The sequence below is a fragment of the Cucurbita pepo genome, chromosome 12 (assembly GCF_057944985.1).
Source record: "Cucurbita pepo subsp. pepo isolate OVF chromosome 12, ASM5794498v1, whole genome shotgun sequence".
NCBI classification, from domain to species: domain Eukaryota; kingdom Viridiplantae; phylum Streptophyta; class Magnoliopsida; order Cucurbitales; family Cucurbitaceae; genus Cucurbita; species Cucurbita pepo.
In genome coordinates this window covers 1,522,871-1,542,122 of record NC_141809.1, presented here as the reverse complement: position 1 = coordinate 1,542,122, position 19,252 = coordinate 1,522,871, and the positions used below count along the sequence as shown (strand labels likewise).

Genomic DNA, 19,252 nt, shown 5'->3' with positions numbered 1-19,252 from the left:
ATAGTATAATGCCAATTTTACGGTGAAAAGTATATGGTTTGTTAGCTACATGTCAAAATTATTTTACTTTTTTGCCCAAAATGCGCACGGTATAATGCCAATTTTACGGTGAAAAGTATATAGTTCGTTACATGCACGTCAAAATTAATTTACTTTTTGCCCAAAATGCGCGTGATATTATGGCAATTTGAATATAGTTGGAAAGTTGTTACACACACGACAAAATATCGATATACAATTTAAAAATAAATTATCATATCACAATATTATAAATTAAAAAAAATAATAAATAAAATAACTCAAACTCAACCATGCACTCGAGACACATCGACTTAAGGTCGGTTAATTAAATTACAAAAATGCAAACAAAATTTTGATTTTTTTTTTTACGAACTTAATGTCGATAAATCTGACAATTGAACCTTCTCAAACTCGTTTTTTCTAAAAAAAATTAAAAATATTTGAAATTCTCGTTAATTATTAATCAAATTTAAAGATTCTACCTCTGAAACACTGAAACAAGTATAGTCAATCGACTCTACGAGACTCGAGACTCTTAATTTGGAGTCGATAGTGCTCCCGTGCTACAAACCGCTCCTAAAATTTATCGACCAAAAATTTAATTAAATTAAAAAAAAAAAAGAAAAAAAAAAGGTCAAAAGAGGCGACTCAAAGGCATAGCTAAAGCTATCCGCCATTTTTGTTTTTGTTTTTTTCCTTTTTTTTTTTAATTTTTTCCTTTCCCAAGAGGAAAATTTAAAAAATAATTAATTAATTAAATTAAAAAAAAAAAAAAAAAAGCATTCAAAAGCTCTCAGACACAAGCAGAAGGAAATCCCAATTTGATATTACTGTCAAAATTTGTATTTCTCTTTTATCCAATCATATACTCTTTATTTCTCCATCTCCCTTCTCTGTTCTTCGCCTCCACGACGATAATTCGATTTCGAGTCAAGAACTCCACCAAATCTTCTTCCTTCTTCAAAATTGTTTCTAAATCCCGTGATTCCGGGTCATTTCTTTGCAATTCCCCGTATTGATTTTGTTTCTGTCTTCCTGAAAATCCCCTAATTGTCGACATCGTCGTGATGATTCTTTTTCCTTTTGAAATCTTAAACCCTAATTATTGATCGAGTTTTGATTTCTTTAGCGACAGTTCTTGAGTTAATTTTGTGGTCCGGAACGTTGAAATTTTGTTGTGTACGATTCTTTAGTTAATGGGCACGATTAAATCTTGCAGGGACCCCTCTAAATCCTATTCGAATCTTAGGTCGCCGCCGCCGCCACCTGTGACTTCTTCTACTTCTCGCTTCGAGACCATTAATGGATCGCATGAGTTTAAGATCAATGGGTATTCCCTCAATAAGGGGATGGGGTTTGGGAAATACATCGCGTCCGATACCTTTATGGTTGCGGGGTATACGTTTGCTATATATTTCTACCCAGACGGGAAGTGCCTCGAGGATAACGCGTCGTATGTCTCGGTTTTTATAGCGTTGGCTAGCGAAGGGACTGAGGTTAGAGCCCTTTTTGAATTGAGGTTGTTGGATCAAACTGGGAAGGGGAACCACAAGGTGCACAGCCATTTTTTGAGAAGGCTCGAGAGTGGACCTTATACGCTTAAGTATCGAGGAAGCATGTGGTAAGCATTTTGTTGCATTGATTTACTATTAGGATCTTGCATGATCTCGTTCTTTGAATTCTGTTTTTGTTCTTCATTCTGATGCAAGTATGTCCTGTATTATTTCGCCTACAATAAAAATCTCTTTAACAAAGAGGGGAAATGTTTATTTTCCTTTGCTTGCAACTAGCATATGCCACAATATTGTTTTGCAGATGTGGGTATGGTTCATTTCAATTACATGAAGTTTATGTTTCTTTTTCTTGGCTTAATGTGAATGGATGAAATGTTATTCAAGTTGAAACGATAGAGAAGTAATCGACTTGTAAGATGGACTTCCTCTGAGTGTCATTGCAGTAAGGGGGTACCCATGAAGTGAAGAATACCTTGGTTTGAACTTTGAAGTAATCCTTTGTCCAACTAGTTATGGAACTTGGATTTGGTGAGTATTGGAGAAGAATACTATGTATGAGGGTTCTTAGGAGGAGGTGTGGTATGTAGCTGTGAGATCCCACGTTGGTTGGGGAGGAGAACGAAACACCCTTTATAAGGGTGTGGAAACCTCTCCCTAGCATACGCGTTTTAAAAACCTTGAGGGGAAGCCCGAAAGGGAAAGCCCAAAGAGGACAATATCTGCTAGCGGTAGACTTGGGCTGTTACAGTAGCTGCATTTGATCTTCTTTTGGCTAGTATAGTAAACCCTTTGAATCCTTTTAGGAACTTCATTTCCTTTTTGTTGGTTAGAATTAACCTTCATTGAGAAAAATGAAAGAAAGCACAAGGGCACAGCATACGAAAAAACAAGCCCAGGATTTGTGCCCCATTTCTTCATTTTCTTTTTATTTAGGAAATGATTCGTTTCATTTAGGAAATAAAAAGTATTGTTTCTTGTTATAATAATAATAATAAAAGAATACTCGAAGGATTCTATCTAGATTTCACACTTGTTCCAAACATCTTTCATATGTTGATCTCATGTGAGATCCCACGTCGGTTGGGGAGGAGAACGAAACACCTTTTATAAGGGTGTGGAAACCTTTCTCTAGCAGACGCATTTTAAAAATCTTGAGAGGAAGTCGGAAAGGGAAAGCTCAAAGAGCACAATATCTGCTAGCGGTGGGCTTGGGCCATTACATCTCTTGACACACTAAAATTCTTGTTTGTCATGTGTTCTTCGGAACTTTAGCCTTTCTTAACATCTCAGGATTTGTGCCCCATTTCTTCATTTGTTAATAAAATGTTTTGTTTCTTTTATTGTGGAATGAAGAAGGAAATGACCAAGTTTTTTATTTTTATTTTATTTTACAGGGGTTATAAACGTTATTACAAAAGAACTTCTTTAGAAGCATCTGACTTCCTCAAGGATGACTGCCTCGAAATCCACTGTGTAGTTGGTGTTGTTAAGTCCCATACAGAGGGACCAAAGATTTACTCCATAACAGCACCACCCTCCAATATAGGCCAGCATTTTGGCAAGATTTTGGAGAGTGGGAAGCTAACCGACGTGAACTTTGATGTAGATGGAGAAACATTTTCTGCTCACAAGTTAGTTCTCGCAGCACGGTCACCTGTCTTTAGGGCACAGCTCTATGGCCCTCTGAAGGACCGTAATACCGAGTGCATAAAAGTCGAAGATATGGAAGCCCCAGTTTTTAAGGTGCTCTCTCCCTTTCATGTTAGCTTTTCTTTTTGTGGGCTTTACCAATGTGATCCGATAATCGAATGCTTATGATATATATTTTGAAGAAGAATGGTTTTGTTATCCACTTTCTACTAATGTTTTTAAAAATCAAGCCAGTTTTTGAAAACTAAAAGTGTGGTTTTTGTTTTTGGAATTTGATTAAGAATTCGAATGTTAGTTTTTAAGAACGGTGAAAAACCACTTGAGAGGAAGAATCATGAATTTCAAAAATAGAAAACTATAAACGAAACGATTATGAAAGGTAGCCTTAACAATTCTATTTTCAAGTTGCTTTCGATTATGATAAATTTGTTTTTCCTTAATGTCGGTATGAATACAGGCATTGCTTCATTTCATATATTGGGATGACCTACCAGACATGGAAGAAATTGTAGGCTTAAACTCAAAATGGGCTTCCACGCTGATGTCTCAGCATCTACTCGCTGCAGCAGACAGATATGCATTAGAGAGACTCAAATTGCTTTGTGAGGCTAAACTTTGTGAGGATGTTGCTATAAATACAGTTGCAACGACATTAGCGCTGGCCGAGCAGCATCACTGTTTCCAACTAAAAGCTGTATGCCTGAGAGTCATTGCACTGCCGGAGAATTTGAGAGGTATTTATTTTTCTGAGTACATCTATACTGACTAGCTTATTGAAACGTTTTACTTTTCTTTTATTCAACGAAAAATGTCGACGAACCTTGGCTACGTTGGGTTTTTTTTTTTTTTCCCCTAAGAAACCGGACCACCTGAGTTATAGATAACAGCCTCACAGGGATAAGGCGTTCCTATGCCGAGCCTCCTAACGCCTCCTGTCTAAGTCAATGAGAAAAGAGGGGGTGGTACTCTTAGTTATAGCTAGTCTTCAATAATTATGGGATCTAGCTTGAAAACTTAAGCTAGACAAACTCACACCATAGGGGAGTTAGGAAAACTCTTTCATTAGAAGTCTTCGTACAATTTCATTTTTTCTTGATCAAAAGAAGCATCCCTGCTGACAGCTCCATTGATGTGATGCTTGTATGCTATACTTTTGTCTTGCAGCTGTAATGCAAACGGATGGGTTTGAATATCTGAAAGAGAGCTGCCCATCAGTTCTCACCGAACTACTACAATACGTAGCGAGGGTGACGGAGCATGCAGTGATTACGTGCAGCGGGTACGGAAATGCAATGGTGTTGGATGGTAGTTATGTGAATGGAAGACGAGTAAGGCAAAGGTTATATTGATCCAATCGTCGTCAATACTGTTTACTAACGCCATTCCAACCATTTGTCGTCGTCGTCGTCGTGCATTAAGATAGATAGAGGAGAAAGCCATGTGCACAGAGGTTGTGATCTAAAACATGGTCAGTCTGTAATGCTCTAGTGTTTACTAATTCACATTCTAAATGCTCAGTTTTAGCATTTCTCTTGGTTTCCTTATTGTAAAAAACTGGATTATGTATCTTTTGTCTGTAATCGATGAAATGATTTCGTGTAGTTACATATACCCAAGAGTTCAATATATCACAGGACCTGTAGAAATTGTTGGCTCAAGTCCAATGCCCATGACTCGAAATGCTGAGAGAGGATCATTTGTTCTTACCTTTATTTTCATTTCTTATTATCAATGATTTATGATCTCAACTATAGTTTGATTTAGATCCCTTTTTGTAATGTTAAGGTATATAATGAGTGTTTGATTGTAGCAGCTGTAAGTTAACTCAAAATTCAAAGAACAGATCAATCCAATTTTTTTTTTTTTTTTTTTAATGAAAATATGCCTACAATCATTAAGCTTTTTTTAGTTTTATGAAAAAGATACTAAAAAAAGATATTTCAATTCATGTAGGAAAGACTAAAGTTTTATGTTATAAATTTTGGGTGGATTACAATTTAGAGTAAATTAAGGTCATTGTATTTCGTTAATGATTAATGTGTTTTTCTTCGGCGCTAAGTTTCTTTGCAATTCTAAGTAGTTTTGGTTGCATGTAGAATCATTCAAGCTCGACATGATCAATCTAGCTTGTGGAGTGATTCGAATCTCAAGCAAGTGTTCTTGACTGATATTTGATCAACAAGAATCATTCAAACTAGACATGATCGATCTTGCTTGTGGAGTGATTCGAATCTCACACAATGTTCTTGTCTTGAGATATTCGATCGATAAGGTAATCCAAATCTTATTCTCCTTGTAGCGATTCCTTATTAAATCTTGTAGTTATGGCTCAAAGCTAAAATTTAATTCAAACTTAGGAAAGTAAACACTGAAGAAGCAGATAAGAGACGGCTGATGTGATAAATATAAATAAGTTAAAGGGATTACACTTTTCATACATAAGAGAATCAGCTACTGATTAAGGTTTTGATTTTCAGGTTCCAAATATCTTCCAACAGCAATCTTAGTGGATTGGGATTAGTCAACTTTTGTAACTTATACCTGCGAAGAGAAAAACAGTATAAAGAAAGCATAATAATCAGCATCATGGTCCTAATATCAAGTACCAGGTAAGCTGCAACCAGTCACAAAGCTTCGACGATGAACACGAACGCTTCGACGAACATTAAGAATGCTACAATAGCAACCCAACTTTGTCAGCAACATAGACTACAGTTTTCTTTGTCTTTCCAATGAATCATGTCTTAAACTTCATCGTCCCATGTAATGTTGCTGCTGTTGGTTTCACTCAGACTCGTGGGAGATGGTCCTCGAGAAGTTTCAGTACAAGCCCGCAATGGAGATCGGTTACGTCTTCACTGAAACAACCGGAGACCCAAGAATGAACAGTGGATTATAGATTCAGTACCAGTTATTTCCTGGTCCACCTTGGGCAGCAGCAACTTTTCTAGCTATGTACTGAGGTTTTGGCTGCAACCCATTTGAACCTTCAATGGCTTCATCATCAGTCCTTTCATTTTTACAGGATGGGTTTCGTCTGGGATACGAACAGTTAGTAGCGGCGTATGGTGGTGGAATGGACGGGTTTCTGATCATCCTCCGCTGTTCCAGAACTTCTGGTGCCACTGCTGCTGCTGCTGTTGCTCCGCAGTTGTATCGTAATACATTGCCAACAACTTTTCCAGGCCTTGCACCATTGCCTGTTGCAAATTATCAGTAGAAACTTGTAATAAGTTAACCAGATAATGGGGCTTAGCAGCTCCATCCGCACATTTAAGGAATTACTAAAACAAAAGAGACGCCCTGAAAACTCAAATACAATAGTTCTAAGAACAATTTCTTTTGATACTGCAAGCAACTTGACTGATCCTAAAAACATCTTTCAAAATGACAAAGCATATAACCACATAGGATCGTTCACAAGTAAATGCACAGAGTATCAGCATACTTTGTTAAAATCGCTAAATTATTATCGACGTCCTCTGTTAGCGGTTTGACCAAGCTTCCAAGGAATCGGGGGTGTGTTCTTGACGAGACCGTCATGCTAAAAGCGAATAAATAAAGACAACCTTCACATGTGGGGAAATATGGAAGCATACAAGTTAGTGCAATTGGATAGCAAGACTCACCTTGAATAGACTGAGGAACTTGAATAGGAACTCTAGTCAAAGGAATATTGCAAGTCCTATCCACTTGTGGCCTCTCAACTTCTTTGATGGAACATTTGGATAGGTCATTTGCAACTTGTGTCGAGTTCTGCATCGTGTTATCTGAATATAAAACACATGGCCTGTGTGCATAATAAATAATTGAGAGGTTACTATCCGATTATTCTCAAAGATCCTAACCGATGCATAGCAAAGAAAAACGAACACTGAGCTTGAAGTATTAAAAGAGATACCTAGGCAAGGATGCATGCTGCCTTTCAGGAGGAGCAACAGTTGCACCATTTCCATAGTGTTCTTCAAGGAAGGCAAATTGCTTCTTAAAATGGTCAACTGCACTGTAGAAGCATACATTTTTTTGTCATGTTAACATTTCTAATATGATCCTGGAATCTAAAGACAACTTTATGGATTGAAGTTTTGAGTTATATCTTACTTAAAGCCCTCAAATGGAGGCCAGAAATCTTAATGATCATGAATGTACCATTAAACACTTGCACTGGGGTATGGTGATATGGAGAATTCAATAAAAGGGGTTATGTGAGATCTCACGTCGGTTGGAGAAGAGAACAAGGTATTCTTTATAAGGGTATGGAAACCTCTCCTTAGCAGACGCGTTTTAAAAACCTTGAGGGGAAGCCCGAAAGAGAAAGTCCAAAGAGGATAATATCTCCTAGCGGTGGGCTTAGGTCGTTACAAATGGTATCAGAGCCAGACATCGAGCAATGTACCAGTAAGGAGGCTGAGCTCCGAAGGGGGGTGGACACGAGGCGGTGTGCCAACAAGAATGCTGGGCCATAAAGGTGGTGGATTGGGGGGTCTCACATCGATTGAAGAAGGGAACGAGTGTCAGTGAGGACACTGGACCCTGAAAGAGGGTGCATGTGAGATCCCACATCGGTTGAGGAGGAGAAAAGGCATTCTTTATAAGGGTATAGAAACCACTTCCTAGAAGACACATTTTAAAAACTTGAGGGGAAGCCCGAAAGGGCAGTCCAAAGAGGACAATATGTGCTAGCGGTGGGCTTGGGCCGTTACAGGTTCTCCAAAGGGTCGGAATTCAAAAGGCAATACAATACGACCCAACTTGGGGAAATTTAAAGCTAGATTGTTCATATTGAAAGAACAATTTTGTGTTTAAGTTGATAAGGGAAGACATTTTCACCCCCAACCCCAAAATGACATGGTCATGAAAAAAGAAGGCGTCAGGGTAAAGAAAAGAGAAGGGCATAACATAAAAACACCTCATTCATCAGAGAACTATTGTTTTCATAGTACCTTGGATACATGAAACCAGTAGGTTCAGATCCATCTAAGAATTCCTTCAACATCTTTGGATGGTACTCGAGAATCTCCCGGTAAATAAGCTCCCTAACATCTTCTTTGGTTATCCTTCGTCTCTCAAATTCAAATTCCATCTTAGTTACAGGTTGAGCAGATGGCTCTCTCTCAACCTTCGCTAAGCCTTTAAAATATGGATCTGCAAGGGCCTAAAAATAAATGCAGAATAAGTTTGAAAACAGTATTATGTAAATATAAGATGAACGGGTATGAGCAATTTTAGAAAGCTAGCTAACTTATCAAGATTTAACTGAAATAATCTGATGAGAATCTCTTGATTGATGTCATAAATGTAGAATATTTTCCTCCAATTGAACCAGTGAGCTAGGATTACAGTACTCAAAAAGTACTCTTACCTCCTCTGCTGTAGGTCGATCCTTTGGCTCGAAAGCTAACATTCTTTCCAACAAGCGAAGTGCAAGTGGATCTGCGTGAGGAAACTTCTGGGAGAAAGGAACCGGCTTCTTCTTTCGCATACTGCTCAAGTATCTTCGAGCTTTCTCATTTCGTACCTAATCATAAAAGATTAGATATTTAGCAAAAGGAAATGGCAGGCATGCCAACGTCATAGTTAAACATGAACTAGATCAAAACAGTTCACAGGAATCAGACCCTGGCAATGGCTTCTGCATTTGGGGTTCCCAGAAAATCTGTCATCAAGTCTAATTGGTGGACGACGTTCTTTCCAGGGAAAAGTGGTTTTCCAGTTAAAAGCTCCGCAAAGATGCAACCAATGCTCCATATATCTATTGCTGGTGTATACTGAAAGAAGTATATAATACAAATTAGAATGCATAGAAGAACTTCAAAATCAATAAACCTATTTTCTGTGTATCTGATGATTTTTATGAACTAGTTAGTGGCAGACCAAAGAGAAAATTGTGATTACGTTGTTGGTAATAATGAATATTCTTTGACTCATTTATATGGAATTTACTCAGATTTTACATGACTAAGGACCTGACCAAGTTCTACATTAACCATCGTATGGAGTTTAAAAATTGTTCAGTTGACCATTCAATAGAATCTCCTTATGTATTCTACCCAGACTGCAATAAAGAGCAAACCATGTAACTAAAATTTTATATAAACTTATAAGCAGTTAACTTTATACCAAGAAACACACACCGTAACAGCCCAAGCCCACCGCTAGCAGATACTGTTCGCTTTGACCGATTACGAATTGCCGTCAGCCTCACGGTTTTAAAACACGTATGCTAGGGAGAAGTTTCCACACACTTATAAGGAATGTTTCGTTCCCCTCTCCAACCAATGTTGGATCTCACAATCCACCCCCCTTGGGAGCCCAACGTCCTCATTGGCATACCGCACTGTGTCTAACTCTGATACCATTTGAAATAGCCCAAGCTCACTGTTAGCAGAGATTGTCCGTTTTGGCCCGTTACATATAGCCGTCAGCCTCATGGTTTTAAAACGCGTCTGCTAAGGAGAGGTTTTCACACTCTTGTAAGGAATGTTTTGTTCCCCTCTCCAACCAATGTGGGATCTTACACACACAAAGATGTTCAAAACCATGAAGTTGGCATGAAAGGTAAAAAACCAAAGAACCCAATGGACCAATGAGAAACTATTAGGTAGCCAAGGGAGATGATAGAAAGCCATATTCTTCGTATAAATTTGGGAGAAAATGCAACCAAGATATTCCACTTTATACTAATTCTCTTTTCAAGAAAAAAAAAACATATAAGAGATTAAGCTAGCTCTAAAAAAAATGCAAAAGAAAATCTTTCACCTTTGAGAAAAAGGAACCACACAGTTCAGGAGCTCTGTACCACCTTGTTGCTACATAATCCTGCCATCGTAAGGAGTATGAAACAAATAGTTTAGGAGATAGTGGAATGAAGAACAAGAACTTTTAAATTGAAAGAAATCAACCAGTAGCCACAACTCTTTACAACGATACGTACTGTCCAGAAAATAGCAGTAGGGGTATCATTAAAAGCAACTCTTGCCAGACCAAAGTCACAGATCTTGAGTTTGCAGTCAGCATTTGCTAAGATATTTTTGGGTTTTAGGTCCCGGTGGAAGACATTAGCTACAAAGTGGTAATAATTGAAATGATCTCAGTAACAGAATAAACATATCACTTCAAAAACTAAGTTTTCAACTCATTACAGAATCCAATTATACTCCAAATCAACAGTATCAAAATACATGAACTTGTTGATGATAAGACAATGACCTGTGTGTATATATTTCAAGCCTCGAAGAAGCTGGTAAAGAAAGAACTGATAATGTTCTGGAGTCAAATCATCGTTTGCTTTGATAACTTGGTGTAGATCAGATTCCATGAGCTCAAACACGACATAAATGTCCTTGAATTCTCTTCTAGATGGAGGTAATAGGATGTGCTTTATCTCCACAATGTCTGGATGTCTCAATAGTCTTAAAAGTTTTATCTCACGAAGAATCCGAGTTGCATCGGAGACATGCTCAAAGATGTCATTGATCTTCTTAATTGCAACTTTCTCCCCAATGTGAGTATCATATGCAGAGCACACAACACCATAACTTCCTTTACCAATTACTTCCTCTATTCTATACCTGCTCCCTTCACCATATTCCGTGAAGAAATCCACATCTATAGACGACTGCATCACCCAATTTTAACAACTATAAGTATCATCATCACCAAGTACATAATGAAGAGAGTGAAACATATAATACACGAAACCGTGATATACAAGGAATCGTGTTCCAAATGCACATCCAAACACCAATCAATTTCGCATTTCTAAGTAGGTTACAAAACTTTTATGCTCACATTAGATATCAAAAGAACATAAACAGTAAACCGTATATGGATTTAAAAAAGGCAGAGAAGAACATCGTGCTTCCTTTGAATGGCGTCGGCTCATTCCTCCTTTGATGATCCCACGCAAAGTCAACACAAAAGGCAGGTAAAACACAACTCTGAACTAACAGCAGACTACAACTGCACTGATCAAAATGCACTTAAACGAGCGTATCGTCTTTCAGGATGGCGATGTAGTCAAAAGGATCAGTATACTACGTGATCTAAGTTTCTTAAATTTCCCATGTCTAAAATGAAACGAGGAGAGATGATTACAGACAGAAATAAGCTATTTCCTACCAACCACTGATAGCTTGAAATCTAACCAACCTTGAATCCATGAAGAAATTAACATACAACAACTATAAGTGCACTTCTAAAAATGATATTCACACGAAACCATATGATGGGGGTAGGCCAAGGCAATTGTTGATGGAAACTATAAGTGAAATTCCTTAACTAAAGGAAGAAAAAGAAGATTGACCCAAAAGAAAGAGCCATAAACTTGCCTTTCTTCTCTGATCAGGCTGCATATTGCCAACAAAGCTTCCCAAGTTCCCAGATCGATATAGCAATTAGAGCATATAACGCTGTAGCTTCAAGCTTGAGCTCAACCAGAGATCCACAGCACCCAATGTCAATTGGAATCAAGTGTATTACAAGCAAGTAATCCAAATTAACTTAACAAGTCAGTAAGCTCTTGACATCAACAACCTATTACTTTACAACACGCTACAGAAAACCCAACTTCAAACTCAAAACCGAGAGATAGTACCAAAAGGCAAACTCAACTAAGAGACGGCTAAAATTATACTTTCAAAAGTTCAATACAGACAACAAAATACTTCATCAACAGCTGAAATCGAACTGAAATGTAAAAATGGTAAGTGAACACAGCTATTGCCAACAACAAAACTCGGCCAAGTCTCCAAAAAATGGCTGGAGAACAATACTGTACACAGATCACAGCACGGGTCTGAATTTTTTTTCTTTTTAATTAAACTTGGCGCAAAGAACTACAAATTTGGAGAATCACAGATAGCAACGATCTCGAGAGAACCCAGAGAAGAACTTGAAACAGGGAAATCGGAGAGAAAGAGCTTCTTTGAGGCGATTGCTTACAGTAAGAACAAAGAGAAGAGGGAAAAGGAGGTGTAAAGCTAAGAAATGGAGATTCTGAGAGAAAAATGGAAGCGGATCTTGAAGAAGGAAGGAAGATCGGAAGAGAAAAGAAGAAATATCAGAGAAAAAGCTGTACTGAGAGGCAATGGCGCACACACACACACAAAGTAAAAGGGAAGCAGTCGAGTCGCTCGTGGCTGATATGGATAATAATTTTTTTAATTTTTAATTTTTTTTATTTCTTTTCCAATTTTTTTTTTTTTTTAACTGATTTGAATCTATAACTCAAGTTGTATTCTATGTATTGAATTATATTCACGTGTGATAAATAATTTGAGTAATCGACGACTCTTTTTAGAAAATCGTCTTCCAGCAATCTCGAGCCACACTAGAAAGTTGCTCGTGTAAGAGATAAGTCGAGGAGAACGAGCTAATAAATGTTTGGTTTGTCGTGTCCAAGACATAAGGACGGTAGGTTTGAATCCTATTCTCGCTCGTTATTCACATTTATATTTGTGTCCATTTTAGAAAAGGAAAAATATTTTGCATCGAGCTCGAGCTCACTGGAACTTTAATGTACACGGTACTCAGTGGAAGACATTGTTAGTTATACGATTATTATTGTACCCTTTTTATAGGCCTTCTACCTTCGCACGACATTACTCTCTGTGTAATGACCCAGATCTACTGCTAGTAGATATTGTCCTCTTTGGGCTTTCCCTTTCGGGCTTGCCCTCAAGGCTTTAAAACGCGTCTGCTAGGGGAAGGTTTCCACACCCTTGTAAATGGTGGTTTGTTCTCCTCCCCAACCAATGTGGGACATCACAATCCACCCCCTTCAGGGCTCAGCGTCCTCGCTGGCACTTGTTTCTTGATCCAATCGATGTGGGACCGCCCCCAAATCCACCCCCTTTGGGACCCAGCGTTCTTACTGGCACACCGCCTCGTGTCTACCCCCCTTCGAGTAACAACGAGAAGGCCGGCACATCGTCCGGTGACTGGCTCTGATTCTCATGGGATCGGGGAGGTGTTTCCTTTGTAATATAAAATTGTGAAATTAAAAAGAAAATTATGAGAAAAGAAAGTAATGGCAAAGTCGTTGAAAGCAGATGAAAACAAGGGCAAAGTGGGCAAGAAAAAATGTAAAGAGACCATCAATATTGGAAAATAAAATATATATAATAATTAAAAAGAAAAGAAGAAAAGAAAATTCAAAAGGCAAAAAAGAAGAGAAAAAGCTGGATCGATTCCACGCGCATTACGTTCTTTGTAATACGTGGGCTCCACGCGCTATGGCTAGGCATGACCCCACGTGCTTCTCACGTGCATTACATAGTTAAAAGCTTCATTATATTACCAATTACAATGTCCATTTAATTTGTTATTAGAAAACTGAAATTTAAAATCAAATTATTCAATAAAAATAGAATTATATTATATGCTTTCAACTTATATATATAAATATAAATAATGATTTTATTATATGGAAGCATTAATTACATTTTTACTATTTGTTTCATATAATAAAAAAACATATTTTTAAAAATAAATATGTCAAACATATAAAAATAATATTAAGTCTATAATAAAAAAAAATAATATTAAGCTTATCGTAAATAATTAAATATATCTATAATAATATTAAATCACGTATTATTATTTATAAAAAGTGTGGACGTGAACAATTCAAAGTCAGAAAAAAAAATAAATATTAATTACCAATTTATAGTATAATAATAATAAATAAAATAAAATAAGCAATATGTTAATTTAAATATTATTTTACAAACAATTTTATAAAATAAATTTTTATAAGCAATTGAGGACCACATGTACATTTTAAGTGACTTTGAAGTTTTATCCAAATAATTTTTAATATATGGTCAAACATTATTTTAAAAAATTGTATAACAAAATATATTTAATTTGATTATAAACAATAATAATTTCATTTTTATTTTGGATTGATTGGTATGTCCAGATATCCACATTCCTTGGAAGTTAGATGCTGACATGTCGTTTATGAAACTTGTTCCTTCCTTGTGGATTGGGTCTCATGTCGTCCAGGGAAAAATAGCTGGCTCTTTTTATTGTTTATTATTTATTTATTTTTCGTCTCAAATATTTTAATTATAATTAAAATTTACAACTTAATTTAATTTTAAAATTTATATAGTTGAAAAGTTTTCAACTTATTCCCTAAAGTTTGCTTTTTATTATTCTTATTATTATTATTCGACCTAAAAATATGTAAAAAAAAAAAACATATTTATCATATTTTATTTTCTTTAAAATTAAATGTGCACATTTTAACTCAAGTCACCGTCCTACCACTAGCATGTATTGTCTGTTTTGGTCTGTTACTTCTCGTCATCAGTCTCACGATTTTAAAACACGCCTACTAGAAATAGGTTTTTATACCCTTGTAAGAAATGTTTCGTTCACCTTGATATGAACCAAGAGACATCAATCATACAATATGCTTCAATGAAGATGTGAAGAAAATATTGTTGAAATTATCAAAAGATATTTCAATTCATGCCACGTTTAGGAAGAATGAAGTTTCATGTTATAAATTTTGGGTGGATTAATTTAGAGTTATTGTATTTCATTAATGTATTTTAAGACTTTTTATTTACTCTAGGTTACTATTACATAATGGTTAATTATGGTCATTAAGTATGAATGTTACAATTCTTGGAATGTCTTTAATAGTTTCATTTTGTGACTATATAAAGTCATGTATGTTTTATTTGTAAGTAGACTTGCAAAATATAGTAAAAGAAGTATCTGTGCTATTATTTAGCCAATGGCTAAGTTTCTTTGCAATTCTATGAGTTTAGGTTGCATGTAGAATCATTCAAGCTCGACATGATCAATCTTGCTTGTGGAGTGATTCGAATCTTAATCAAGTGTTATTGCCTTGAGATATTTGATCAACAAGAATCATTCAAGCTAGACATGATCGATTTTACTTGTGGAGTGATTCGAATTTCAAACAATATTGTTGCCTTGAGATATTCGATCAACAAGGTAATCCGAATTTTACTCTCCTTGAAGTGATTTCCACATATCACACTTCTTCAATCAATGTGAGATCTCACAATCTACCCCTTTCTGGGGCCCAACGTCCTCGCTAGCACGTCACCTCGTGTCTGACTCTAATACCATTTGTAACAGCCCAAGTTCACCGCTAACAGATATTGTACGTGTATTGTTGTCAACCTCACAGTTTTAAAACATGTTTACTAGGGAGAGGTTTCAACACTCTCGTAATCCTATGTTCCTTTTGCTAATTAATTAATCAAATAAAGAATTAAATGTCGCATAAACACTAAATTACATAATTAGGAATGCCTAAGCATGATTAGTGCATATGCTTTATTATTATTATTATTTTATTATAAGTGCATGCTTTAATTAGCATTGTCATCCTCGTATTTAATTTATAAAACAGAAAAAGACAAAGAACGAGGCTGAGTGTCGTGTAGGATGCATTATTTCACATGCGCCGAGCATGAGACTGTCTCTTGTTTTTTTAATATTTATATATATATATATATAAATAAATAATAATAATTATTATTATTATTATTTAATTTAATTTATTTGTTGTGCTTTAATTGTTGGCCTGTTGTCTATGGGAGAGGGTGAAATGTTGGGCCCACTTTCCAACACATTTGGGTGGCGACGATTTTCCAATAACTAGTCACCACATGAACTGAATTGGATTCGATAACTATAGGTCAATGGAAGTGGGTCCCACATACTTTTTTTCCTTTTAATTTTTTTAATTTTTTTGTTCGAACCCGTGTTTCGCAACGTGTTAGGAAACATTGTACTTGAATTTGCTAGATTTTGAGCTTCCGAGCCTGCACGTGTTTTGGGCCAGAGCAACTCCTTGTTCGGGGCCATAAAGGAGTCCCTGTAATCGAATCTTTCATTAAACAAAAGTTTATTGATTGACTCGAGCTTTTTGCCGGTTGACCACTACATAAGCCACTAGTAGAGAAAGCTCAAAATACTCCCGATCGTGGGTTGCTAAGCTAAGGTCTCAGGTCTACAAGTTATCGAGATCTAAAGCAAGATAATTATAACAATAATTATAATTGTACTACATTGGGCTTATTGGGCCATACAAAGTGAGAATCTTGTTGGGCCACCAGCTTCGGCCCAATAAAGGAAGAATATGACCAAAGTCCAAGCCCATTCTAGAAATGTCAGTGTTCCTCTAAAATAAATAAATTTGTTTAATTAATAATTTAAATATTACTTTAATTATATTTACGATTCTAATTATAATTTAGAAATATTTTTATTTATACATAATATTATAATTATTTTCCATGGGCTTTCCTTTTGATCCACCATTGGGTTATAGACACATAATTATTGTCGTTAAGGTAAACGACAAGTTTGCCCTATTTTTCTCAAAATAAAGAACAAACAACTAACTAATTATTAAATGAGTCATTATTATTATTATTATTTAAATTAAGGATCCTTAATTTTAATTACGTTGTTAAGTTCTAATTATTATTGATTTTTTAATAAGGGTCAATTTTCCGTACGATTTATTTCTGTCTAATCAATAATTTTGACTATGCCAATCCACACTTTGACTTTTCTGTTGACTTTTTTTTTTCGTCTCTAAATTTTTAAAATTATTTAATACATTTTTAATTTTGTATCTATTAATTTTTAGAATTTTTAAATATTTCATACGTTCATGACTTTGTAATTTTATATTTAATATATCCTTAACGGAACGAAGAAATAAAGAAATTAATTAATCTATTAAATATAACTTTGAATTTTATGTTTAATTAAATTTTAAATATTCAATTTTGTTTTTAGTAGATCAGTAAATTTTAAAAGATATCGAATAGATGGAGGATTTACTACCCGTAAAATTGAAAAAAATAAGAGATTAATTGACTATTAAAATTGAAAATTAAAAGATTAATTAGATATTCATTAAAGTTTAAATATTAAATAAATACAGAGTTTAAGTACTAAACTTGTAATTTATAAACTTCATAAATTTTATAATTTTTTTAAATATTATATTTTAGTATTAACCATCGTTGTTATCAATTTAAACATAGCTCAACTCATTAAGACATATGTTTTTCAATCAAGAAGTCAAACTGCTATTAAACGCTTTTTAAAGTTTAGAAACTATTTTTCTAAAAAAGAACTGTCTCAAATAGACCAAAAGCAAAATTGGGTTCGAAAGCAAGCAACGAAGACTCCGATACGAGCATTTCCATTTTGCGAATTCAAATTTAGAACACGTGCAGGCTTCTATTTCTTAAAGGGACAGTATTAATGAAACTTTTAAAAATTTAAGGGATATTTGAAACGATTTTTAAACTCTTTCGAACTTGCAAGGATATTTTTAAATATTTTTTAAATTTTACGGGTATTTTTTTTTTTAATTTCAGAAACTTTTAAAATTTTAGTAGTATTTTTAGATAAATTATAAAATTTAAGAATATTTTTATTAATTTAGTAAAAAAATATATATATATATGGTAATTAATCTAATTTCGTCACTTTTTACTTTTTTTTTTTTTAAATAAATATCAATTATTTTGATCCTTAAATAAAGTTGTTTGGTATACCTTATTTTAAATGACCAAACCACCCTACCTAATCACTATCTATAAAACCACTTTACTTAGCCCTCTAAACCCCATGGTTTATCAATAAAGCTATATTACAATATAGTAATTAATATTATAAAGAAAGGGCAAAAGAGTAAATTCCATACCCCATTGTCTCTTTTACACACATGATTTCCATATCTTTCATTTTTATAATATAAATGTTTTTTACCCCCCAAAACTTTGGTAATCCAATAGAAATTACGTTAAATATTTATTACGGTAATTTGAACAACATTTTTCACGACTTCCTTTAGTTTACATGATATGATTGAGATATTTTGATTCGTATCATTATACACGACTAATTACTATTGAGTTATGCTTGTGTTAATTTTAAAAACTAGGTTATGTTCTTAAATAAACCCACTTATTATGTGAGATCCTGCAGCGGTTGGAGAAAAGGATGAAATGTTTTTTGTAAAAGTGTGGAAACCTCTCCTTAACAGACATGTTTTAAGACCGTGACGCTGATGACAATACATAACGAGCCCAATTAGACAATACCTGTTAGTGGCGGGTTTAGACTGTTACAAATGGTATCAGAGTCAAGTTCCGAGCAGTGTGTCAGCGAGGTTGTTGTGCCCTCAATGAGGGTGGATTGTGAGATCCCATATTGGTTGGAGATGAGAATAAAACATTCTTTATAAGAGTGAAAACTTCTATCTAACAGATGAGTTTTATAACTGTGAGCTTGACAGTAATACATAATGGACGCAGTGTGTCTACATCATACTTTTACAAATATCACACGACAGAGAGAATTTGATATGGAATGGAAATCACTACAAGGGGAGTAAGATTCGGATTACCTTATTGATCGAATATCTCAAAGCAAGAACATTGTTTGAGATTCGAATCACTCCACAAGCAAGATCGATCATGTCTAGCTTAAATGATTCTTGTTGATCAAATATCTCAACGCAAGAACACTTGATTGAGATTCGAATCAATTCACAAGCAAGATTGATCATGTCGAGCTTGAATGATTCTACATGCAACCTAAACTATATAGAATTGCAAATGTCGAACTTAGTAATTGACTAAAGAAAAGTACAAATGCTTCTTTTACTATATTTTTCAAGTCTACTTACAAATACAACATACATGACTTTATATAGCTTCAAAATAAAACTATTAAAGACATTCGGTAACATTCATACTTAATGACCATAATTAACCATTATGTAATTGTAACCTAAACTAAATAAAATGTCTTAAAATACATTAATGAAATCAAATAACTCTAAATTTTAATCCACCCAAAATTTATAACATGAAACTTCATTCTTCTTCAACGTGGAATAAATTGAAATATCTTTTGATAATTTCACCAATACTTTCTTCTCATACTTATTGAAGTATATTGTATGATTGATGTCTGTTCGTTCTTTTAGATAAAATAATAATAATAATAATAATAATAATAAACTTTAAAGCTAATTTATGGCATTG

The 19,252-nt window shown here is 34.9% G+C and overlaps 2 protein-coding genes across 3 annotated transcripts; one reads left to right on the top strand and one right to left on the bottom strand.

Annotated features, from left to right (window-relative positions):
- Positions 1 to 829: 829 nt before the first annotated feature.
- Positions 830 to 4,794, top strand: LOC111807301 (BTB/POZ and MATH domain-containing protein 2). The gene is made up of 4 exons (XM_023692967.2): positions 830 to 1,642; positions 2,930 to 3,278; positions 3,643 to 3,919; positions 4,350 to 4,794. The coding sequence occupies exons 1-4, from the start codon at positions 1,218 to 1,220 to the stop codon at positions 4,532 to 4,534; spliced, it is 1,236 nt and encodes a 411-aa protein (XP_023548735.1). The 5' UTR covers positions 830 to 1,217; the 3' UTR covers positions 4,535 to 4,794.
- Positions 4,795 to 5,560: 766 nt separating this feature from the next.
- Positions 5,561 to 12,299, bottom strand: LOC111806833 (mitogen-activated protein kinase 16). 2 transcript variants are annotated; one of them, XM_087129134.1, is made up of 10 exons: positions 11,516 to 12,298; positions 10,395 to 10,803; positions 10,120 to 10,247; positions 9,945 to 10,004; positions 8,804 to 8,953; positions 8,548 to 8,703; positions 8,129 to 8,340; positions 7,087 to 7,188; positions 6,815 to 6,975; positions 5,561 to 6,385 (listed from the first exon to the last, which is right to left on the bottom strand). In XM_087129134.1, the coding sequence occupies exons 1-10, from the start codon at positions 11,537 to 11,539 to the stop codon at positions 6,087 to 6,089; spliced, it is 1,701 nt and encodes a 566-aa protein (XP_086985260.1). In that variant the 5' UTR covers positions 11,540 to 12,298; the 3' UTR covers positions 5,561 to 6,086. The 2 variants fall into 2 exon arrangements, with proteins under 2 accessions (XP_086985260.1, XP_086985261.1); XM_087129135.1 differs by lacking the exon at positions 5,561 to 6,385 and adding an exon at positions 6,416 to 6,729 and having other exon boundaries at positions 11,516 to 12,299.
- Positions 12,300 to 19,252: the final 6,953 nt, after the last annotated feature.